This window comes from Hippocampus bargibanti, linkage group LG12 (assembly GCF_051943395.1).
Source record: "Hippocampus bargibanti isolate YZ-2025 linkage group LG12, ASM5194339v1, whole genome shotgun sequence".
In the NCBI taxonomy this organism is placed as follows: Eukaryota; Metazoa; Chordata; class Actinopteri; order Syngnathiformes; family Syngnathidae; genus Hippocampus; species Hippocampus bargibanti.
The window spans coordinates 17025001-17047596 of NC_142745.1; the positions used below are offsets into that span (position 1 = coordinate 17025001).

The following is a 22596-nucleotide window of genomic DNA, read 5'->3' on the forward strand; positions in this document are numbered from 1 at the left end:
AATATCATACTGATCGTAGATTTCGCCATGCTGTATTCCCCAGCCAGATCAGACACTCGTACACCTCCTTCATTTTTTGCGATTATTTCTTTCTTAAATGCAATAGTTGTACGCACTACTTTTCTTTTGTCACTTTTAGCAGCACTTACTTTCTTTGGAGGCATGATTAGGGGCTAAAACTCTTCGTACACCTATATTAAACGCGAGAGCAAAACGCAGCACGTCCGCAAGCGACGAAAGGTCACGGAGAGAGCGATACACCCGTACGCCGCTGAGCACCCCACCTTCGCGTACGCACTCACGCGTCGTATTGGCGTTCGAACACCGATGTTCGAACGCCGAAGCAAGAATATCTTGAATATTTTGTTCGAACTCGGATTTGTTCGAACTGTGAGGCGTTCGAGAACCGAGGTACCACTGTACATATACATATATGACTTTCTTGATACTTGCACTATGTACTGTTTTTTATGAAACGATTTTTGACATTTACAGTATACAGTTGACATTTTTATTTTACTATATCTTCTTTCTACCCTTTCACCCCCCTCCCCACTCCATCCCCCTTTCAAATTGCTGCTGTGGACTGCAAATTTACCCATTGTGGCACGAATAAAGGTTTTCTGATACTGACTCTACTGTACGCATTTTACAAAGATTCCACCACATATATCTATATTTTACGTTTTAAGACTTGCGCTGAATATTCAGGAAGTCTTGTTTTTGAGTTGCTGACGATCCCCTAAGTGACAGAGAAAGCGTTTTGGGTACTTTGTTTGGTCTGAAAACATCGTGTTGATCCGTGTTGATGGCAAAATTAGAAGGAAAACTATGTAAATAACGCGATGGTAAATCATTGTGTGTCGCAGCCAATTGCGGTAACACGCGTAAAGGTGTAAGTTTGCACAATTTCCCAGTGGATAAGTCAGCCCATTTTCAACGGAGCTTATGCGCCCTTTTGTGCATTTTCAGGGCGCTATATTGGAGTCCAGACGGCTGGAATTGATACAGAAGGACTTCTTTAACCGATAGGAAACATTTATGCTTTCCTCTTCAGAACTTTTTGAATCATATTCATAACTGGATGAGTAACAAGAAAACATCTTCTCCGAATCTGAACTCTCTGAAGCCATTGTTTTGGCGGGACTTTCTGAATCTGCCCAGATCCGAGCTCATTATGTGACAGTTTTGGGACACATTAAGTCATTTTTATTGGTGTTTTGCATTTGACTAAAAATATCAGCTTGCTAAAAAGGTTTCTTCAGCCGTCATCTGTACTTCTTTGAAGGTGTCGGACGTTTCACTTCTTGTCCAAGAAACTTCGTCAGCAAACTAAAGTCTTACTGGTAGTTGAGGCCCTATATATGTATGCACACTGTCCAGACATGGCGGTGCCGGACTCCGGTGTTATAGGTCCCTGCCCTCAGGTTGGGGGCAGCAGAGGACTACTCCCTGCAGCTCCACTGATTGTTCCTATTGTTCTGACTAACGGCCTGATTGCCCCACTTCCACCGGTATCACCTCATCAGTATGACTAATCCTATGTTGCCTAAGCAAGCTATTGTATGAACGATCCAAATTGAACCTCACCCCACCATATCGGTTTAATGAAGGATTTAGTTGTTTCATGAAAATTGCTTATTTTACTCCCCTTTCAAACCATCTATGTTCTTTCGCTAAGATTTTAACCTCATTGTCGTCACATGAGTGGTTGCTATCTTTTAGGTCCGTATATACTGCCGATTGAGACCCACTAGTATTATCCCTGCGATGTTGATAAAGTCTTTTTGGAGAATTTGTTTAGTCTCCCCTATGTACTGCTTTTTACAATTTTCATTCTTACAATGTATTGAATAAACTACATTACTTTGTTTTTCATTTGGCAGCCTATCTTTTGGATGCACTAATTTTTGCCTTAAAGTGTTTATCGGTTTGAAATAATAGGAATTTTGTGTTGCCAAAGGACTCTTTGTGGTTTTTCATAAACTCCTGCAATGTAAGGTACTACAACTCCTCTCCTTTTTGTATCTTCATAATTTTTGGTTTCATGGATGGATGTTAAGACCCGCAAACTCCTCACCATGCATGGAGGTTTCCATCCCAAGTCCAGCACCCTGAGACTGTACACAAGCCGTAAGGAAAGAGGGCGGGGAGTAGTGAGTGTGAGAGCCACTGTCCAGGATGAAACATCCAAGCTCAATAAATACATCAAAGAGAAGGCTCATACGGATTATGTACTCAGAGAATGTCTCAGATAATGGCGAACAGAGGATGAGGTGCTGGAAGAGGGACAATCATGGGAGGAAAAGCCCCGACACGGGATGTACCACTGAACCATAACTGAAGTGGCTTATTTCAAGAAGTCCTATCAGTGGCTAGAGAGGGCTGGTCTAAAGGACAGCACAGAGGCACTCATCCTGGCTGCTCAAGAGCAGGCCCTGAACACCAGAGCCATAGAGGCATGAATATACCACACCAGACAAGACCCAAGGTGTAGGTTGTGCAAAGAGGCACCTGAGACAATCCAACACACAACTGCAGGGTGTAAGATGCTGGCAGGGAAAGCCTCCATGGAGCGCCATAACCAGGTGGCTGGCATAGTCTACCGAAACATCTGTGCGGAGTATGGACTGGAAACCCCAAGGTTAAAATGGGAAACACCTCCCAAGGTAGTAGAGAACGACCGAGCAAAGATCCTGTGGGACTTCCAGATACAGACTGACAAGATGGTAATGGCCAACCAACCAGATATTGTGGTCATAGATAAAGGGCAAAGGAAAGCCGTTGTCCTGGATGTAGCGGTCCCGAGAGATGAAAACATCAGAAAGAAGGAACATCAGAATCAGAATCAGAATCATCTTTATTGCCAAGTATGTAGAACACACAAGGAATTCGTTTCCGGTAGAACACGCTGCACTAGTATCGTCGTCAAAAAAACTGCTAAGTGGAACCATACAGTTCCATTTTGGCTACTGTTGAAAGAGTTCAAAGAAATAATGGCTTGGGGGAAGAAGCTGTTTAAATGTCTGCTGAATTTGGTGCGCATGGATCGGTAGCGCCTGCCTGAGGGGAGTAGCTGGAAAAGGTAGTGGGCAGGGTGCGGAGGGTCCAGTAGGATTTTACGCGCCCGAGTTTGGATTCTTGCAGTGTGCAAGTCCTCGAGAGTGGGTAGGGCAGTGCCAATGATTTTTTTCCGCCGCCCTAACTGTCCGTTGAAGTCGGATTTTGTCCATTTTTGTGGCGGCCCCAAACCAAACGGTGATGGAATAACACAGGATGGATTCGATGACAGCCGTGTAGAAATGTTGTAGCACCTCCTGTGGCAGGCCATGCTTCATTAGCAGCCTCAGGAAGTACATTCTCTGTTGGGCCTTTTTCAGGATAGAGTTGGTGTTGACCTCCCACTTCATGTCCTGGGAGACTGTGATTCCCAGGAACTTGAAGGTCTCAACGGTTGACACAAGGCAGTTGGATAGTGTGAGGGGTAGCTGTGGTGATGGATGTTTCCTGAAGTATTGAACGCATAGCTGTAGTCCACAAACAGGATCCTTGCGTAGGTTCCTGTGTTGTCAAGGTGGTCGAGGATGTGGTGCAGTCCGATGTTGACTGCATCCTCCACAGACCTGTTTGCCCGGTAGGCAAACTGAAGAGGATCTAGCAGAGGTCCGGTGATGTTCTTTAGGTGGTTCAGCACGAGGCGTTCAAAGGACTTCATGACCGCAGACGTCAGAGCAACAGGTCTATAGTCATTCAATCCCGAGGGTGCTGGTTTCTTTGGAACTGGGACGATAGTAGACTGTTTGAAGCAGGATGGGACTTCACACTGCTCCAGGGATCTGTTGAAGATTTGTGTGAAGACCGGAGCCATCTGGTCAGCGCAGACTTTCAGGCAGGAGGGGGACACTCTGTCCTGCAGCTTTCTTGATCTTCTGCTGCTTGAAGAGCCGTCTAACGTCCAGTTCGTGGATCTGTAGGGCAGAGGGTCGAGATACGGTAGTTTCTGGTAATGGTGGGCAGACCAGGGAAATGGGGGTGTCCTTTTCAAATCGGCAAAAGTATGTATTTAACTCATCAGCCATACCATTGTTGTACACTGCTTGGGGGGATGGTAAACGATAATTTGTTATTGCTTTCAGGCCATTCCACACCGATGCAGAGTCGTTAGCGGATAACTGTTTGTTAAGCCTCTCGGCATAACTTTTCTTTGCGATGTTAATTTCCTTCGTCAGCCTGTTTCGGGCGAGTTTGTAAACTGCTCGATCGCCGCTTTTAAATGCGGATTCTTTCTCTTTCCTAAGCTGCCTGAGTTTGGGAGTGAACCATGGCTTGTTGTTGTTGAATGAGCGGAAGGACTTTGTTGGTACACACATGTCCTCACAGAAACTGATGTATGATGTTACAGTGTCTGTGTATTCATCCAATGTGCCCGTTGAAGTTTCATAGACGCTCCAATCAGTGCAGTCTAAGCATTCTTGTAGCGATAACTTTGCTTCACCTGTCCATTTTTTAACTGTCTTGACAACCGGTTTTACACATTTCAGTTTCTGTTTGTATGTGGGAATTAAGTGTATTAAATAGTGGTCAGAAAGACCCAATGCTGCATGCGCAACAGACCGGTATGCGCCTTTGAGTGCTGTGTAACAATGATCTAGATTCTAGAATGTTTTCTCCTCTGGCGAAACAGTCAATATGCTGCTTATATTTGGGAAGTTCACGGTTTAAACGTGTTTGATTAAAATCGCCCAAAATGATCAGGGGTGATTCTGGATATTTTAGTTCGAGTTAGTTTACATGGTCCGCTAGCGTTTGTATACACGCGTTAGCATTAGCTTGTGGCGCGATGTACACGGCGACGAGAATAAAGGAAGCGAACTCACGTGGCGAGTAGAATGGCTTGCAGTTGAGAGACAGGGCTGCAGTGTGCGTCGAGCATCGTGACATCGGTGCACCATTCTTCGTTGATGTAGAAGAACAGTCCACCGTCTTTGGATTTGTCGTGTATGTAACGGTCCCGAGTGATGGAAACATCAGAAAGAAGGAACATGAGAAACTCGAGAAATACCAAGGGCTCAGAGAGGAGCTGGAGAGAGCCTGGAAGGTAAAGGTGACAGTCGTGCCTGTGGTGGTCAGAGCACTCGGGGCAGTGACCCCCAAACTCGACGAGTGGTTGCAACAGATCCCGGGAACAACATCGGATATCTCGGTCCAGAAAAGCGCATTGCAGGGAACATCACGGATACTGCGCAGAACCCTCAAGCTTCCTGGCCTCTGGTAGAGGACCCGAGCTAAAAAATGGGGGACAGACACCACCCATGAGGGGTGAGGCGATGACTTTTTTTTTTTTTTACCGTATTTTCACGACCATAAGGCGCATATAAACGTCTCAGATTTTTATCAAAATGTGCGGTGCGCCCTGTAGTGCGGACGTGTTAGAGACCACCATGAGGAGGACGTGTAGAGAAAACAAGTGGGGGTGTGCGGGCGTGGTTTGTGTATGAACGAACAGGTATGTGCTTTATGTAGAACAACCCTGAAAATGGCAAAGAGACATGGTTATGAAGCTCAGTTTATTTAAACTGAAGGCTATCAACTACGCCGAGGAACATGGGAATGGAGCCGCCGTGACATAATACGCGGACAAAAGGCAAGGTGGCCGGAGTTGGAGGAAAGCTTCAAGCAATCGATCAGCAAGCTAAGAGCGAGCGGAAGGGGCGTTTCGACTGTCACCGTCCCGCTCAGAGCAGGAACGCTAGCGGAGGAAATGAAAAACATGAACTTGAACATTTCCAAGGAGGTCCGTCGTGGTGCTGGAGTTTTATGAAACTGAGATTTTTCCATGCGGACCGGGACTACTGTAGCGACGGCCGGCAAATTATTCTGAAAAGCTGGCGAAAAGGCTGCCATGCTAACGGAGAGAAACTCCCGGCGATTGTGATTTTTTTAAAAGACAGACTTTGCCTAAAGAGACATTTCCAGCAGGCGTCATTCTTAAGGCAAACAAAAAGGGCTGGATGTTACGCCACAGTTTGCCAATGGATTGTGGATGCTTGGGCTAACGTGTCTGCTAGCATGGTGGTTTGAGCTTTCGGAAAAGTCGGTACCGGTAATGTGCTCCTTTTACCATGCCGACGCATATTGAGTGATGATTACAAAATGTTATTCCTTTGTAATTAATAAATAAAGCACTACCAAACTCAGTTTTGCTCCCGATCTGTTTTTTTAAATACGCATATTTGTATGCCTGTGTGTTGTTGTGAGGCGGACGTACGTATAGCAGTATAGGATATGTACCGGTATATAAAATTTGCGTCCTTTCATCCGGTGCGCCCAATGTGTGGGTTAAATACAGAAATGGCACACATAAATGAGACTGCGCCTTTTCGCACGGTGCGCCGTTTGGTCGTGAAAATATGGTATATATATCTTTAGAGGTTAGAGGTTTACGTAACAAAATTGCATCGCAAATGTATGAAGTTCTTGTTAAGTTAAATTTGGGACCTCACAGCTTTTGCTGCCTGGAGAGTGTCTGAACAGCCAATCACATTTGTCACTATTGGTCTGATTTATCAGCGCTCTTTCATTACGTCTACCTTTAACAATTGCCAGAATGACTTTGAACATCTCATTTGGGAGAGCCGTCCTTTGCAGAAAAGGTGCAAATTACCACCAGGAGCGCAGTCTTTTGTCACAACCTAAACGATGATAGGTGTAGCGAGCGGGTGGATGACATTAGGCTTTTTGCTATACGGGGGCCGAAATGACAAGATTTGGACAGTAGTAACTTGTTCTCACTGTGAGCCTTTATAGAAACAGAGATGGGGTTTGATCTTTATACGGTTCAAGGTTTTGCAACAGTACACCTTGGATGAAGTTTTTTTTTTTTTTTTTTTTTTTTTTTATCCAGATTTGGCACTTTGTACGTTACTGTTCCCTCTCTTTCGTTTGTGGTAGTTCAGATGAAATTAGTCGGGGATTTGGTGGACCATTGTAGCACACGAGAAAGAGTACAAAACGTAATTAGGCTTTTGGACAACAGCTAAAGCTTCTCTGTGGGGGGAAAAAATAGTGAACTGAGAATATACACATGCTGAGGCTATTTTAACATTTCTCAATACGTTACAAACCGCTCGTATTCCTTCATTGTCTTCCAGATTCACACCGACTCGGACGAAGGCGAGGGGAACATCAAGTACACCATCTCCGGAGAAGGGGCGGGTACTATCTTCATCATCGATGAGCTGACGGGCGATATCCACGCCACGGAGAGGCTGGACCGCGAGGAAAAGGCCTTCTACACGCTTCGGGCGCAGGCACGTGACAGGCTCAGTAACGACCCGCTGGAACCTGAATCAGAGTTTGTCATCAAGGTCCAAGACATCAACGACAGCGAGCCCAAATTCTTGGAGGGGCCATACATCGGCAGCGTGGCCGAACTGTCTCCTATCGGTAAGAACTCGGCGAGATACGATCCAAAGCGGGGTCTCATGTTGAACTCAAACCTCAAGTGAAAAAACTTCCGGTTTGAGTGTTGGGCACTCAAACCGGCGTTGGGCTGCCGCTACTGTCTGCCCCCCCCCCCCAAAAAAAAAAAAAAAGAAAAAAAAAAAAAAAAAAAAAAATATATATATATGTGTGTGTGTGGAAAGTGACAGTTGTGCCTGTGGTGGTCGGACCACTCGGGGCAGTGACCCCCAAACTCGACGAGTAGTTGCAACAGATCCCGGGAACAACATCGGATATCTCGGTCCAGAAAAGTGCAGTGCTGGGAACAGCACGGATACTGCGCAGAACCCTCAGGCTTCGTGGCCTCTGGTAGAGGACCCAAGCTAAAAAATGGGGGACAGACACCACCCATGAGGGGTGAGGCGAGGATTTATTTATGTTTTTATGTACAGTGATACCTCGGTTCTCAACCTCTCAACCGTAATCCGTTCCAGAACCCTGTTCGAAAAGCGATTTGTTCGAACACCAAAACAATTTTTCCCATTACAAATAATGTAAATCATTTTAATCCGTTCCAACACCCTGAATGTTTACCTTTTTAGTACAATATTTTATACATTATTTTATGCATGAAATTGCACATTAAAATGCTGACCAACACATAAAAAGCAATGTATATCGCAGAAAATGTTAAGCAAAATGGCAAAGATACAAATAACATAAACATAAATGTAACCCAGGCTAATTGTACATTCGGAAAGAAAAGAATTGTGAATATGATTTTTTACTTTTGCGGTGGTCAGCAGAAGGCGCAGGTGGACGGAGGAAGGAAATGTATTTTTTGAAAGGACTCCCCTTCCATAAAAACTTCAGGGAGCTCTTCTGTCTGAGGGGTGTTCACACATTCAAATATCTTTGCTCCTGTCACATGCGAGTTGACAGCGGTCACTCTCGCTCGGAACGTGACAGCTACGGATGACTCGGCTACAGGATGTTCTTGTCTCTTAAAATATCTATCCAATGACACTTGCTCTCACTCCCACAGCCATATCACTAGATTTCACAGCCTCCTTATTCTTTAGTATCGTACTGATCGTAGATTTTGCCATGCTGTATTCCCTAGCCAGATCAGACACTCGCACACCTCCTTCATATTTTGCAATTATGTCTTTCTTAAATGCAATAGTTGTACGCACTACTTTTCTTTTGTCACTTTTAGCAGCACTTACTTTCTTTGGAGGCATGATTAGGGGCTAAAACTCTTCGTACACCTATATTAAACGCTATAACAAAATGCAGCACGTCCGCAAGCGACAACAGTTGGTCACGGAGAAAGCATACACCCGTACGCCGCGCCGCACCCCACCCTTGCGTACGCACTTACGCGTCGCACCGGCGTTCGAACACCGATTGGTATATATATATATGTGTGTGTGTGTATGTATGTATGTATGTATACCGTATTTTCACGACCAAAGAGCGCACCGTGTGAAAAGGCGCAGTCTCATTTATGTGTGCCATTTCTGTATTTAACACACACATTTGGCGCACCGGATGAAAGGACGCAAGTTTTATATACCGGTACATATCCTCTACTGCCATACGGGCGTCCGCCTTACCACAACATACAGGCGTATTTAAAAAAACAGATCGGGAGCAAAACTGAGTTCGGTAGTGCTTTATTTATTAATGACAAAGTAAGAACATTTTGTAATCATCGCTCAATAGGCGTCGGCATGGTAAAAACAAGCACATTACCGGTAATAGAATTGAACAGTTGCGCTAAATCCAACATGGCAGGTTCGCTTTCCTCACTGTCAGTTACTTTCTGTGCCATGCGGCTCCTCGGAAATAATGCCACCTTTTCCGAAAGCTCGAACCACCGTGCCAGCAGACACATTATCCCAAGCATCCACAATCCATTTGCAAACTGTGGCGTAACTCGCCCGGCGCTGCCTACCGCTCTTTGTGAAGCTGTGGTCTCCTTCGGTCATCCATCGCTCCCACACCGCTCGCAGCCTCACTTTGAACGGCCGGTTCACACCGATGTCCAGCGGTTGGAGTTCCTTGGTCAACCCACCCGGAATCACAGCAAGCGTAGCGTTCATCCGCTTCATTTTCTGCTTCACATTGTCTGTGAGATGCGCTCGCATAGAGTCACAAATCAGAAGTGACGGTGATGTGTGGAAAAAACCTCCCGGTCTCCTTACATACACCTGCCTCAGCCACTCCTTCATCATATCCTCGTCCATCCAGCCCTTTTCGTTTGCCTTAATAATGACGCCTGCTGGAAATGTCTCTTTAGGCAAAGTCTTTCTTTTAAAAATCACCATCGGCGGCAGTTTCTCTCTGTTCGGATGGTGACAGTCGAAAGGCTCCTTCCGCTCACTCTTTGCTCGACGATCCATTGCTCGAGTCTTTCTTCCAACTCCGGCCACCTTGCATTATGTCCGCGAAAACTCAGCTGAGTCTTCTTCACCTGTCGGAGTTCGTTCTCCAGCTTCCTCCACTTGCGAACCATTGACTCATTAACTTTATATTCTTTCGCGGCGGCTCAATTCCCATGCTCCTCGGCGTAGCTGATAGCCTTAAGTTTAAACTGAGCTTCATAACCATGTCTCTTTGCCATTTTCAGGGTTGTTCGAACAGCAATGTTCTGCATGAAGCACATACGTACCTGTTCTTTTATACACAACCCACACCCACGCACCCCCCTCATGTTCTCTACCACGTCCTCATAGTGGTCTCTAATACGTCTGCACATTCGGCGCACTGCACTATAGGGCGCACTGCACTACAGGGCGCACTGCACATTTTGAAAAAAATCTGAGACGTTTATATGCGCCTGATGGTCGTGAAAATACGGTATATATATATATATATATATATATATATATATACATATCCACATCTCTAGCTGAAACACTTCTATCACACCTCATCCCGGATATCTCGGTCCAGAAAAGCGCAGTGCTGGGAACAGCACGGACACTGCGCAGAACCCTCAAGCTTCCTGGCCTCTGGTAGAGGACCCAAGCTGAAATGGGGACAGACACCACCCATGGAAGTGGAAGAAAGGTAGATAAGGAGACTTGGTGGTGGAATGGGGAGGTGCAGGAGTGTATACAGAGAAAGAGGTTAGCAAAGAAGAAGTGGGACAGTGAGAGGATGGACGAGAGTAGACAGCAGTACAAGGAGATGCAGCGCACGGTTAAAGTAAAGGTGGCAAAGGCCAAACAAGAGGGCTATGATGACTTGTATGCTTGGCTGGACAGCAAGGAAGGTGAGACTGATCTTTACAGGCTGGCGACACAGAGCGACAAAGATGGTAAGGACCTGTAGCAGGTTTGGGTAATTAAGGATAGAGATGGCAATGTATTAACAGGTGCCAGTAGTGTGATGGCAAGATGGAAAGAATACTTTGAATAATTGATGAATGGGGAAAATGAGAAGGAACAAAGAGTAGAAGACGTGACTGTTGTGGACCAAGACGTAGCAAGCATTAGCAAGGATGAAGTGAGGAGATCGTTGAAGAGGATGAAGGGGGCAAAGGCACTTGGGCCTGATGATTTACCAATCGAGGTATGGAAGTGTCTTGGAGAGGTGGCGGTGGTGTTCCTGACTGGGTTATTCAACAAGATCTTAGATGGTGAACAGATGCCTGAAGAATGGAGACGAAGTGTACTCGTGCCCATTTTTAAGAACAAAGGAGATGTGCAGAGTTGTACTAATTACAGAGGATAAAGTTGATGAGCCATACAATGAAACTCTGGGAAAGAGTAGTTGAAGCTAGACTAAGAGCAGAAGTGAACATTTGTGAGCAGCGGTATGGCTTCATGCCAAAAAAGAGTACGACAGATGCAGTGTTTGCTTTAAGAATGCTGATAGAGAAGTACAGAGAAGGTCAGAAGGATTTGCATTGTGTCTTTGTAGATCTGGAGAAAGCGTATGACAGGGTGCCCAGAGAAGAGCTGTGGCATTGCATGAGGAAGTCTGGAGTGACGGAAAAGTATGTCAGAGCGGTACAAGACATGTATCATGACTGTAAGACAGTTGTGAGGTGTGCTGTCGGTATGGAGGTGGGACTCCACCAGGGGTCATCTCTGAGCCCCTTCTTGTTTGCTATGGTGATGGACAGGCTGACAGACGATGTTAGACAAGAATCTCCTTGGACCATGATGTTTGCAGATGACATTGTGATCTGTAGCGAGAACAGGGAACAGGTGGCGGAGAAACTAGAGATGTGGAGATATGCCCTGGAAAGGAGAGGAATGAAGATCAGTCGCAGCAAGACGGAATACATGTGTGTGAATGAGAGGGATCCAAGTGCAAGAGTGCTGCTACAGGGAGAAGAGATAAAGAAGGTGGAGGATTTTCAGTACTTGGGGTCAACTGTCCTGAGCAATGGAGAGTGTGGAAAAGAGGTGAAGAAGCGTGTCCAGGCAGGCTGGAGCGGCTGGAGAAAAATGTCAGGTGTGATGTGTGATAGAAGGGTTTCAGCTACGATGAAAGGAAAAGTGTATAAAACCGTGGTGAGGCCAGCCATGTTTGGACTGGAGACAGTGCCACTGAAGAAAAGACAGGAAGCAGAGCTGGAGGTAGCAGAGCTGAAGATGTTGAGGTTTTCTTTGGGTGTGACCAGGTTGGATAGGATCAGGAATGAGTACATTAGAGGGACAACTCATATTAGAGGCTTTGGAGAGAAAGTCAGAGAGGACAGACTGAGATGGTTTGGACATGTCCAGAGAAGAGGGAGTGACTATTGCGAGAGAAGGATGCTGAGTCTTGAACTGCCAGGCAGGAGATCAAGAGGAAGACCGAAGAGAAGGTTTATGATGTGGTCAAAGAGGACATGAAGGTAGCTGGTGTGAGAGAAGAGGATGTACAAAACCGGGATAGATGGAGGACATTGATTCGCTGTGGCGACCCCTGAGGGGAAAAGCCGAAAGGAAAAGAAGATTTATATATATATACACCACCAAAACAGAAGTCTTAGGTAGGCTACGCACACTGACCAATACTTAGTTTTTGATTCTAACCACCCTTTACAACACAAACTAGGAGTTATCAGAACCCTCCAGCATAGGGCTAAACTAATACCAACAAGCATTGAAGGTAGAGAAAAGGAGTCAAAACATATCAGGAGAGCACTCACTAACTGCGGGTACCCTCAGTGGTCAGTCAACAAATGTCAGAAGGAAAGAATAGGGAATGAAACCGAAAATTCTCAAGATACAAAAAGGAGAGGAGTAGCAGTACCTTACATTGCAGGAGTTTCTGAAAAATTACAAAGAGTCCTTTGGCAACACAAAATTCCTACTTATTTCAACACGTTAAGGCAAACATGTTAAGGCAAAAATTAGTGCATCCAAAACATAGGTTGCCAAATGAAATACAAAGTAATGTAGTTTATTCAATACATTGTAAGAATGAAAATTGTAAAGAGCATTACATTGGGGAGACTCAACACATTCTCAAAAAAATACTTCATCAACATCGCAGGAATACTACTAATACTCAATCGGCAGTACATTTGCAGTACATTTGTATCTAAAAGCTAGCAACCATTCTTTTGACGACAATGAGGTTAAAATCTTAGCGAAAGAACATAGATGGTTTGAAAGGGGAGTAAAAGAAGCGATTCTCTTAAAACAACTTCATTAAACCGGTCTGGTGGGGTGAGGTTCAATTTGGATCGTTCATACAATGGCCTGCTTAAGCAAAACAGGTTAGGCAACTTTCGTAATGCTGATGAGGTGATACAGGCCAGTCGTTAGTCAAGAATGTAGGAGCAATCAGTGCGGCCACAGGGAGTGGTCCTCTGCTTTCTCCAACCTGAGAGTAGGGACCTATCATAGCTGTGTCCGGCGCCGCCATGGCTGGACATTAGGGATATATAAATAGGGCCGATACGACCAGTAAGACTTTAGTTCGCTGACGAAGCCTCTTGGATAGGAGGCGAAACATCCGAAACCTTCAAAAAAAGTACAGATGACGGCTGAAGAAACCTTCTCATCGATGGACCACTCCTGTACGACTGAGAGCTTACACAGAAATAATAATAATAATAATAATAATAATAATAATAATAATAATAATAATAATAATAATGGTATGGGGTGCAAACACAGCCCTGAACTTTGAACCGTTGTAGTACAAACAGAAAAATTATTTGTGACATACTGTACTATTCCTTACTTCCTTGGGGACATGGTCAGTGTTTTTACAGGCCCCTCGAGAGCAATAATCGCTTGCACATGGCTCACAATGACCCCCCCCAAAACCAAAAAGCTTAACATCCCTAAAGGATTAACTTCACAAATATGTTTACAGTTCGCTTGGCAAAAAAAGAACTGCATCCAAGGAAGCAGCTGCTCACAATGACAATGAGCAATACATGTCGAAAAAGCGAGACCAATTACAAGGACATTTTTACTTAACAAGCAGGTTCTCTTATAATTAACACATCGCTGAAAGTACTTTGGATAATGGTTACCATGGCAAAGACTCGAAAAGCTTGCTAGTGGGCGACATATTTTTGCTGTGCAAAAAAATGATGTGCTTTTTTTCCAAGGAATGCAACAATGAATCTATCTATCTATCTATCTATCTATCTATCTATCTATCTATCTATCTATCTATCTATCTATCTATCTATCTATCCATCTATCTATCTATCTATCTATCTATCTATCTATCTATCTATCTATCTATCTATCTATCTATCTATCTATCTATCTATCTATCTATCTATCTATCTATCTATCTATTTATGTATTTATTTAGTCTTGTATTCTATTTATTTATTTATTTATTTATTTATTTATTTATTTATTTATTCCGTTATTTATTTATTTATTTATTTAACGGTCTATCTATATATTTACTTACTTATTTACTTACTGACTTACTTATTTCTACAAGTTGGCATCTCACGCATTCCTATTGGGACGATGGGAATGGGAATAAATTCTCCGCGCATGTTATAGGAACGCAAACCCTGAGTCAGTTGGGTGAGCTCAAGCGCATCCCCACTGGTGCATTGTCAGTTATGACCCGCCACCAGCAATCAAATGGGAACGAGGAAGGCGTTTACGATTTCATTGCTCCCCGATGAGCCGCCTGGCCATGTTGTGACACGGTCCTAAGGAGGGAAATGATGACAGCTGGAAATACGAGTGGGAACTACCCCGATGTTCCGATTGCCGACAAAGTACTGAGACACTGATGTGATGAGTTTTTACTGGACGTATCAATGTGAGGCTGGAACACAAAATGAAAATGGTAAACCCGCGGCAGTAAAAAGTCATATTCAATTGGAGCACGTCAGAGTGGGAAACATACAGACGCTCCCCACCGTACGGACGAGATATGTTCCTTTCTCCGTGTCCTGCGGTTTCCTGCCACATTCCCAAAACATGCATGGCAGGCTGATTGAACACTCTAAATTGTCCCTCGGTGTGAATGTGAATGGTTGTTCGTCTCTGTGTGCTTTGCAACTGACTGGCGACCAATTCAGGGTGTTCCTAGCCTAGTGCCCAAAGACATCTGGGATAGACCCCAGCACATCCCCACGACCCTTATGGGGATAAAGCGGTCTGGATGGATTTCTCCAACAACAGATATTCGCAGATTCTAGGTTACAGTGAATCATACACACATTCAAAGGCATCAGGCATCTTATTCCTGATAAGGCCACCGATGGGGAAGATAGTATAATTTAATTGTGATCTATGTCACTGCTGCCTCTTGTGGTGACTGCTTTCTACTACAGAAACACAGCACACAAAAAAACAGATACAGTATATCCTTGTTGTCCTTGATCATGCTTCAAATGCATTTCTGGTTCCTCGGCATGAGGCAAACCTTTTTTTTCTTTTCTGCATGCACTTCTGTTGCAAACCGAGGTGATGTTTTTTTCTCTTCCCCCGTTATCTGTCGCAATATTTTTCCCTCACAAATAATTGAAACACCATTCGCAGCAAGATTACAGTCAAGCATCCGGCAATTATTTAAGTCGATTATACATCTCCTTCAAATCCAAACAAACAAACAAATTCAAATAATGTTATTGCTCAACACACCAATAATTCAGTAGAGTCAGTAACAGAATCCTTAATGATTTACTAGAAACTGTACTGTTACATTTTGCGAAAATTATTTTTTATTGGAGTGCTCAAAAAAGTAGGCAATTTTCTTACCAGCAATGAAGCATGCAAAACACACAGCATATCAATCTGTTTTTTTATACCCTCATAATGTGAAATAGAATTTTGTGCTGTTTAATTAAGCAGAACAGATCAAACATGTAGCTGTGGCCAATTCTTGCAAGAGTCTTGAGCCTTGAAGTCAATCTGGGTCACGTTGTCACACTCAGAACAATGGAATTCAAGCAGGTAGAAGGAATCTTCTAAGAATTTACTGAAAGCAAATTCTTCCAAATTAACCTTTTCTGGGGCCTGGGTGCGGTAGATTGTACAACATGTGCTTTTCAGGTTGAAAAGCATTCAGTCGTGAAAGGCTTTGGGAGTAGCCTGTGTGAGAGTTGTGTTGTTGGTTTTTTTCTGATGGGCAGCTAGTAATGTGGAGAAAATCATTTTGGTAAATAGCAGGCAGTTTTATTTAGGAAATAATCAGTGGGTACCAGATCATATTTTTTTTTAAACTCTATGTGCTTTGGCAGAAGTTTTCAGCTTCCGGCTTCATCGACTACAGAGCCTCCTCTTGCCTTCAAACCAAATTCACACCTGTGTACATCATTTGTTTACTTTTCACGCTAGGTTGAGTCCTAAAAACAAGTGGGCAGATAAAATAGTAGTGATGACAATGTTGATGAAGTATGAGCTGGGTGATGTTTTGTTGAAAAATATGCAGCTAATGAAATTGTAGTCATATGTCCAATTTGCAGTTCACATTTGATTGAATGTTGCTGAGAAGCAGCCATGTCTTTTTGATGGGACAAAATAAAAAGACAAAAACAAAGACGTATTGGGCGGGGGTGTCGATCAAGTCACTCCATTGGGGTGGGCAGCAGTGACTGTGTCCTCAGAAACATGCTAGATTAGCCATTCACCAAATGTTTTGATGATGCGGGCTAAGTGAAATAAAATTTATTTTAAGGTATTTTGAGATTTAGAAGTTGTGTTTTTTTCTGATAGATAAATAACCCTGCCTGTTTTGAAGAGGTTTCTTCAGCCGTCATCTGTACTTCTTTGACGGTGTCGGACGTTTTGCTTCTTATCCAAGAAACTTCGTCAGCAAACTAAAGTCTTACTGGTAGTTTAGGCCCAATATATATCCCTAATGTCCAGACATGGTGGTGCCGGATCTGCTATGATAGGTCCCTGCTCTCAGGTTGGAGCAGAGGACTACTCCCTGCCACTCCACTGATTGCTCCACTGACTAATGACTGGCCTGATTGCCCCACTTCCACCGGTATCACCTCATCAGTATTCCTAATCCTATTTTGCCTAAGTAGGCTGTTGTACAAACGATCCAAATTGAACCTCACCCCATCAAACCGGTTTAATGAAGGATTTAGTTGTTTTATGATAATTGCTTCTTTTATACCCCTTTCAAACCATCTAAGTTCTTTCGCTAGGATTTTAACCTCATTGTCGTCAAATGAGTGGTTGCTAGCTTTTAGGTGCATATGTACTGCCGATTGAGGCCCACTAGTATTATCCCTGCGATGTTGATAAAGTCTTTTTTTCAGAATTTGTTTAGTCTCCCCAATTTACTGCTCTTTACAATTTTCATTCTTACGATGTATTGAATAAACTACATTACTTTGTTTTTCATTTGGCAGCCTATCTTTTGGATGCACTCATTTCTGCCTTAAAGTGTTTATCGGTTTGAAATAAGTGGGAATTTTGTGTTGCCAAAGGACTCTTTGTAACCGATTTTTTGAACCGACCTTACGACCGGTAGAGCTTACACAGACCTACTGTATGTTTGTCTGTCTCTATGTTACGCTAGCTGTCTGTGTTTAGCTAGCAGGCTAGCTAGCTACCTTGTATCTACCTATCTTCCTACCGACAGTACCCACCTACCTATCTACCTACCTACTACCTACATTATTATGGAACTAGCTATCGAGCTATTGAGCTATCTAGCTGTGTAGCTATGTAGCTATCTAGCTATCTAGCCATACTTATAGTGCCAGATAATTGCAGGACCCATATAGACAAGCTCAGATTCTCATTTCCCTTAACTGGCTAGAACGGGTCTGTCAATAAGGTCATGTGTAAATTTTTGAGATTTGAATTTAAATGTAGCCTACGGAGCACAGTTTTGATGTTTTGTAGCCTGCCTAACAGGTTTGAGGTTCAGGGTTTGAATCTTGGCCCCAGAATTTCCTATTTGGACTTTTTGGATTCTCCCCATCTTCCATGCCTTATTTGTAACTTTGCTTTACCACAATTGTTCTGTTTTGTTTTGTTTTTTTTTTTTTTTTTCAGGTGATTGTCACTCTGTGACAGGGTATATTTAATCTGTCTCGTAAAGACTTGGTACAACTCCAGCCTCAGAATTGAAAAAGGATAGTCAGAAATCACATTTTGTCTTGTGGTCCTATTTGTTCTTGGTCCAGTCATGTTGCTTTGTCACCGTGGTTCACTTTCACATGTCTTCCAGCAGCTCTTTTGCAGAGAGACCAATTGGTGTATTTTCCATATTTCTTGCATTGAGACTGGCTAAATGTAGTCTTTATACTGAGAAATGAGACAGCCGTGTTGGTGTAAAGTGTTTTCTGTCGCCTCTAACAGGATGTTTTTTTATATATCTCTAAAGAGAGAGACAGTTACATCTCTGTATCAACAGCAGCTTTGCAACAGTGTTTTGTAGCAGGTGGCTTACATTTAAATTCCGTCTTCATGTTTATGTTTGGTAAAGCATCATTAATATTTGAACACAAGCCAGTCCCCCACCCCCTAACTACCCTCCATGTGATGTTCCCCATCAATAGTAAATGTTCAAATATTTATGCAGCTTGACTAAGGACTCGTGAGAGTTTAAAAACCCAAGGCTTTAAGTATTGCCAAACAGCTATATTGCTACATATCCTCAAGGCTACTTAGTTAGGGCTTTGAGTACATTTTTAGCATTGCAATGTTTGAGCTTTTAACCTCTATTTCTACGACACATCCAGCAGGGACATGAATGCGCACCGGAGCATTCCTTAGTACAGAATACATGTTTTTTTTTGTTTTTGTTTTTTTTTTTAATGAAAGTTTAACATGGTTGTGATGCAAAGAGCAAGGCTGAATTCGTGGCATTGCAAGACATTAGGGGACAGTCTAAAATCCGCCTACAATCCATTGATTCCTGAAGACTGACATACTGGATGCTTTATACTGTATGTCTACCTGGTCCAACACACCCGATTTAAAGGACAACCGACGTCTCCGGACAAGTTGCGTCCATATTTTTTGTGAAATATCTTCAAATGACTTCTACTGAGCGTATTTTACAAAGATTCCACCGCATATAGCTATATTTTACCTTTTAAGACTCGCGCTGAATATTCTTGTTTTTGAGTTGGTGACGAGTCAGTACGTTACGTCACTGAAGGAACGCCCCTGACCGAAAGAAAAGGACACATTGTAGCTGTCCTTCCATCACATCAATGCATTTTGCTCTAGTTTTGGTCTGAAAACGTTGTGTACAAGCACAAAGAGGGGGTGTTTTGTTCACAAAAGTTAATGTAGTCTGTGATGGTGTTGGTGAGTGAGTCAATGTCTTCCCCATGAATCTCAGTAAAGAGCTCCCACCTGGTTGAATCAAAACAGTCCCGCAGAGCTTCTTCAGCTTCTGTGGACCATCTTTTGATCGTGCGGGTCACAGCTGGTTGCCTCTGGACAAGGGGTTTGTACACAGGCTTGAGATAAACCATATTGTGGTCTGCTCTTCCGAGAGGGGGGAGGGGGGAGGGTTTGTATGCATCCTTGGCGTTTGAATAAAATAGGTCCAATATGTTATTGTCTCTGGTGGCACAAGTTACATACTGTGTGAATGTTGGGAGGGAGAATTTCAGGGAAATGTGATTGAAGTCCCCTGAGATGATAAACAAGGCGTTGGGGGACTGGGTTTGCAGCTTGTTTACAACAGATATGAGGGCATCGGAGGCAGCGCCGCCATTTGCCGTAGGGGGAATGTACGTCGTCACGGCTATGACGTGTGAGAATTCCCGTGGCCATCAAACCATCTAAGTTCTTTCGCTAGGATTTTAACCTCATTGTCGTCAAATGAGTGGTTGCTAGCTTTTAGGTGCATATGTACTGCCGATTGAGGCCCACTAGTATTATCCCTGCGATGTTGATAAAGTCTTTTTTTCAGAATTTGTTTAGTCTCCCCAATGTACTGCTCTTTACAATTTTCATTCTTACAATGTATTGAATAAACTACATTAAGTTGTTTTTCATTTGGCAGCCTATCTTTTGGATGCACTCATTTCTGCCTTAAAGTGTTTATCGGTTTGAAATAAGTGGGAATTTTGTGTTGCCAAAGGACTCTTTGTAACCGATTTTTTGAACCGACCTTACGACCTGTAGAGCTTACACAGACCTACTGTATGTTTGTCTGTCTCTATGTTACAGTAGTAGTATACAGTTGACATTTTTATTTTGTTATGCTTAGAATATCTTGTTTTCTATCCTTTCACTCCCACCCCAACCCCATCCCTCTTCAATTGCTGCTGTGGACTGCAAATTTCCCCATTGCGGGACGAATAAAGGTATTCTGATTCTGATTCTGATTCTGATGTTACGCTAGCTGTCTGTGTTTAGCTAGCAGGCTAGCTAGCTACCTTGTATCTACCTATCTTCCTACCGACAGTACCCACCTACCTATCTACCTACCTACTACCTACATTATTATGGAACTAGCTATCGAGCTTTTGAGCTATCTAGCTGTGTAGCTATGTAGCTATCTAGCTATCTAGCCATACTTATAATGCCAGATAGTTGCAGGACCCATATAGACAAGCTCAGATTCTCATTTCCCTTAACTGGCTAGAACGGGTCTGTCAATAAGGTCATGTGTAAATTTTTGAGATTTGAATTTAAATGTGGCCTACGGAGCACAGTTTTGATGTTTTGTAGCCTGCCTAAAAGGTTTGAGGTTCAGGGTTTGAATCTTGGCCCCAGAATTTCCTATTTGGACTTTTTGGATTCTCCCCATCTTCCATGCCTTATTTGTAACTTTGCTTTACCACAATTGTTCTGTTTTGTTTTGTTTTGGGTTTTTTTTTTCAGGTGATTGTCACTCTGTGACAGGGTATATTTAATCTGTCTCGTAAAGACTTGGTACAACTCCAGCCTCAGAATTGAAAAAGGATAGTCAGAAATCACATTTTGTCTTGTGGTCCTATTTGTTCTTGGTCCAGTCATGTTGCTTTGTCAACGTGGTTCACTTTCACATGTCTTCCAGCAGCTCTTTTGCAGAGAGACCAATTGGTGTATTTTCCATATTTCTTGCATTGAGACTGGCGAAATGTAGTCTTTATACTGTGAAATGAGACAGCCGTGTTGGTATAAAGTGTTTTCTGTCGCCTCTAACAGGATGTTTTTTTATATATCTCTAAAGAGAGAGACAGTTACATCTCTGTATCAACAGCAGCTTTGCAACAGTGTTTTGTAGCAGGTGGCTTACATTTAAATTCCGTCTTCATGTTTATGTTTGGTAAAGCATCATTAATATTTGAACACAAGCCAGTCCCCCACCCCCTAACTACCCTCCATGTGATGTTCCCCATCAATAGTAAATGTTCAAATATTTATGCAGCTTGACTAAGGACTCGTGAGAGTTTAAAAACCCAAGGCTTTAAGTATTGCCAAACAGCTATATTGCTACATATCCTCAAGGCTACTTAGTTAGGGCTTTGAGTACATTTTCAGCATTGCAATGTTTGAGCTTTTAACCTCTATTTCTACGACACATCCAGCAGGGACATGAATGCGCACCGGAGCATTCCTTAGTACAGAATACATGTTTTTTTTTTTTTTAATGAAAGTTTAACATGGTTGTGATGCAAAGAGCAAGGCTGAATTCGTGGCATTGCAAGACATTAGGGGACAGTCTAAAATCCGCCTACAATCCATTGATTCCTGAAGACTGACATACTGGATGCTTTATACTGTATGTCTACCTGGTCCAACACACCCGATTTAAAGGACAACCGACGTCTCCGGACAAGTTGCGTCCATATTTTTTGTGAAATATCTTCAAATGACTTCTACTGAGCGTATTTTACAAAGATTCCACCGCATATAGCTATATTTTACCTTTTAAGACTCGCGCTGAATATTCTTGTTTTTGAGTTGGTGACGAGTCAGTACGTTCCGTCACTGAAGGAACGCCCCTGACCGAAAGAAAAGGACACATTGTAGCAGTCCTTCCATCACATCAATGCATTTTGCTCTAGTTTTGGTCTGAAAACGTTGTGTAGAAGCACAAAGAGGGAGAAGGGGGCGACAAAGCCCCATATAAGGAATTAATCAGCCTGTGGAAACGGGCTGATTAATCCCTTACACGGCTTTATCGCCATGTTCTGTCTTTTTTGGGTGCGACATTTCCCACCCCTGATGCCTCAAAATGACACAGAATAAATTCTTTAATCGATTGCAAACTATTTGAATCATATTCATAACTGGATGTGTAACAAGAAAGCATTTTCTCCGAATCTGAAGCCATTGTTTTGATTCTCGAGCAAGGCAAGACGTCTTGCCGTGACACCACGAACATGGGGGCGGGACCTTCTGAAACTGGCCACTTCCGGTCTCAAATTAAAGTACTTTTTAGACACATTAAGTCATTTTTATTGGTGTTTTGCATTTGACTAAAAATATCATACTGCGTGTGTTCGGTATTTAAGATGCTAAAAAATGTTTTTCTGATGTCAGTTAGGAAACAAAAAGGTCACGTCGATTGTCCTTTAAATGATCTGGATTATTATCCAAGAGAGTTCGTAGATGAGCTGGCCGTTTAAATCGGGTGTGTCAGAACACTGGATGTTAGTTTTCACGGACCGGAATTGTCCACCCCTGCTATAATCCTTCCCCAACACCCTCCAAGAGCCTAATCCTGAAACCGCCTACCTTGTAATGAATAAGAAGATGAGCGGTCTAAAAAGACTGAACTTGCAAGAGACGGATC

At 43.2% G+C, this 22596-nt stretch overlaps 1 protein-coding gene and 1 long non-coding RNA gene across 8 annotated transcripts in view; one reads left to right on the forward strand and one right to left on the reverse strand.

Annotated features, from left to right (window-relative positions):
* cdh22 (cadherin 22) overlaps positions 1–22596 on the forward strand; it is a 200453-nt gene that overhangs the window by 111716 nt on the left and 66141 nt on the right. For all 7 annotated transcript variants that reach the window (XM_089009500.1, XM_089009502.1, XM_089009505.1 and 4 more), the window contains one exon: positions 7152–7446. In XM_089009500.1, coding sequence (XP_088865626.1) covers positions 7152–7446 — 295 coding nt within the window. The remainder of the gene's footprint in view (positions 1–7151; positions 7447–22596) is intronic.
* LOC148890742 (uncharacterized) overlaps positions 1–22596 on the reverse strand; it is a 219077-nt gene that overhangs the window by 94048 nt on the left and 102433 nt on the right. The gene's annotated exons all lie outside the window — the stretch shown is intronic.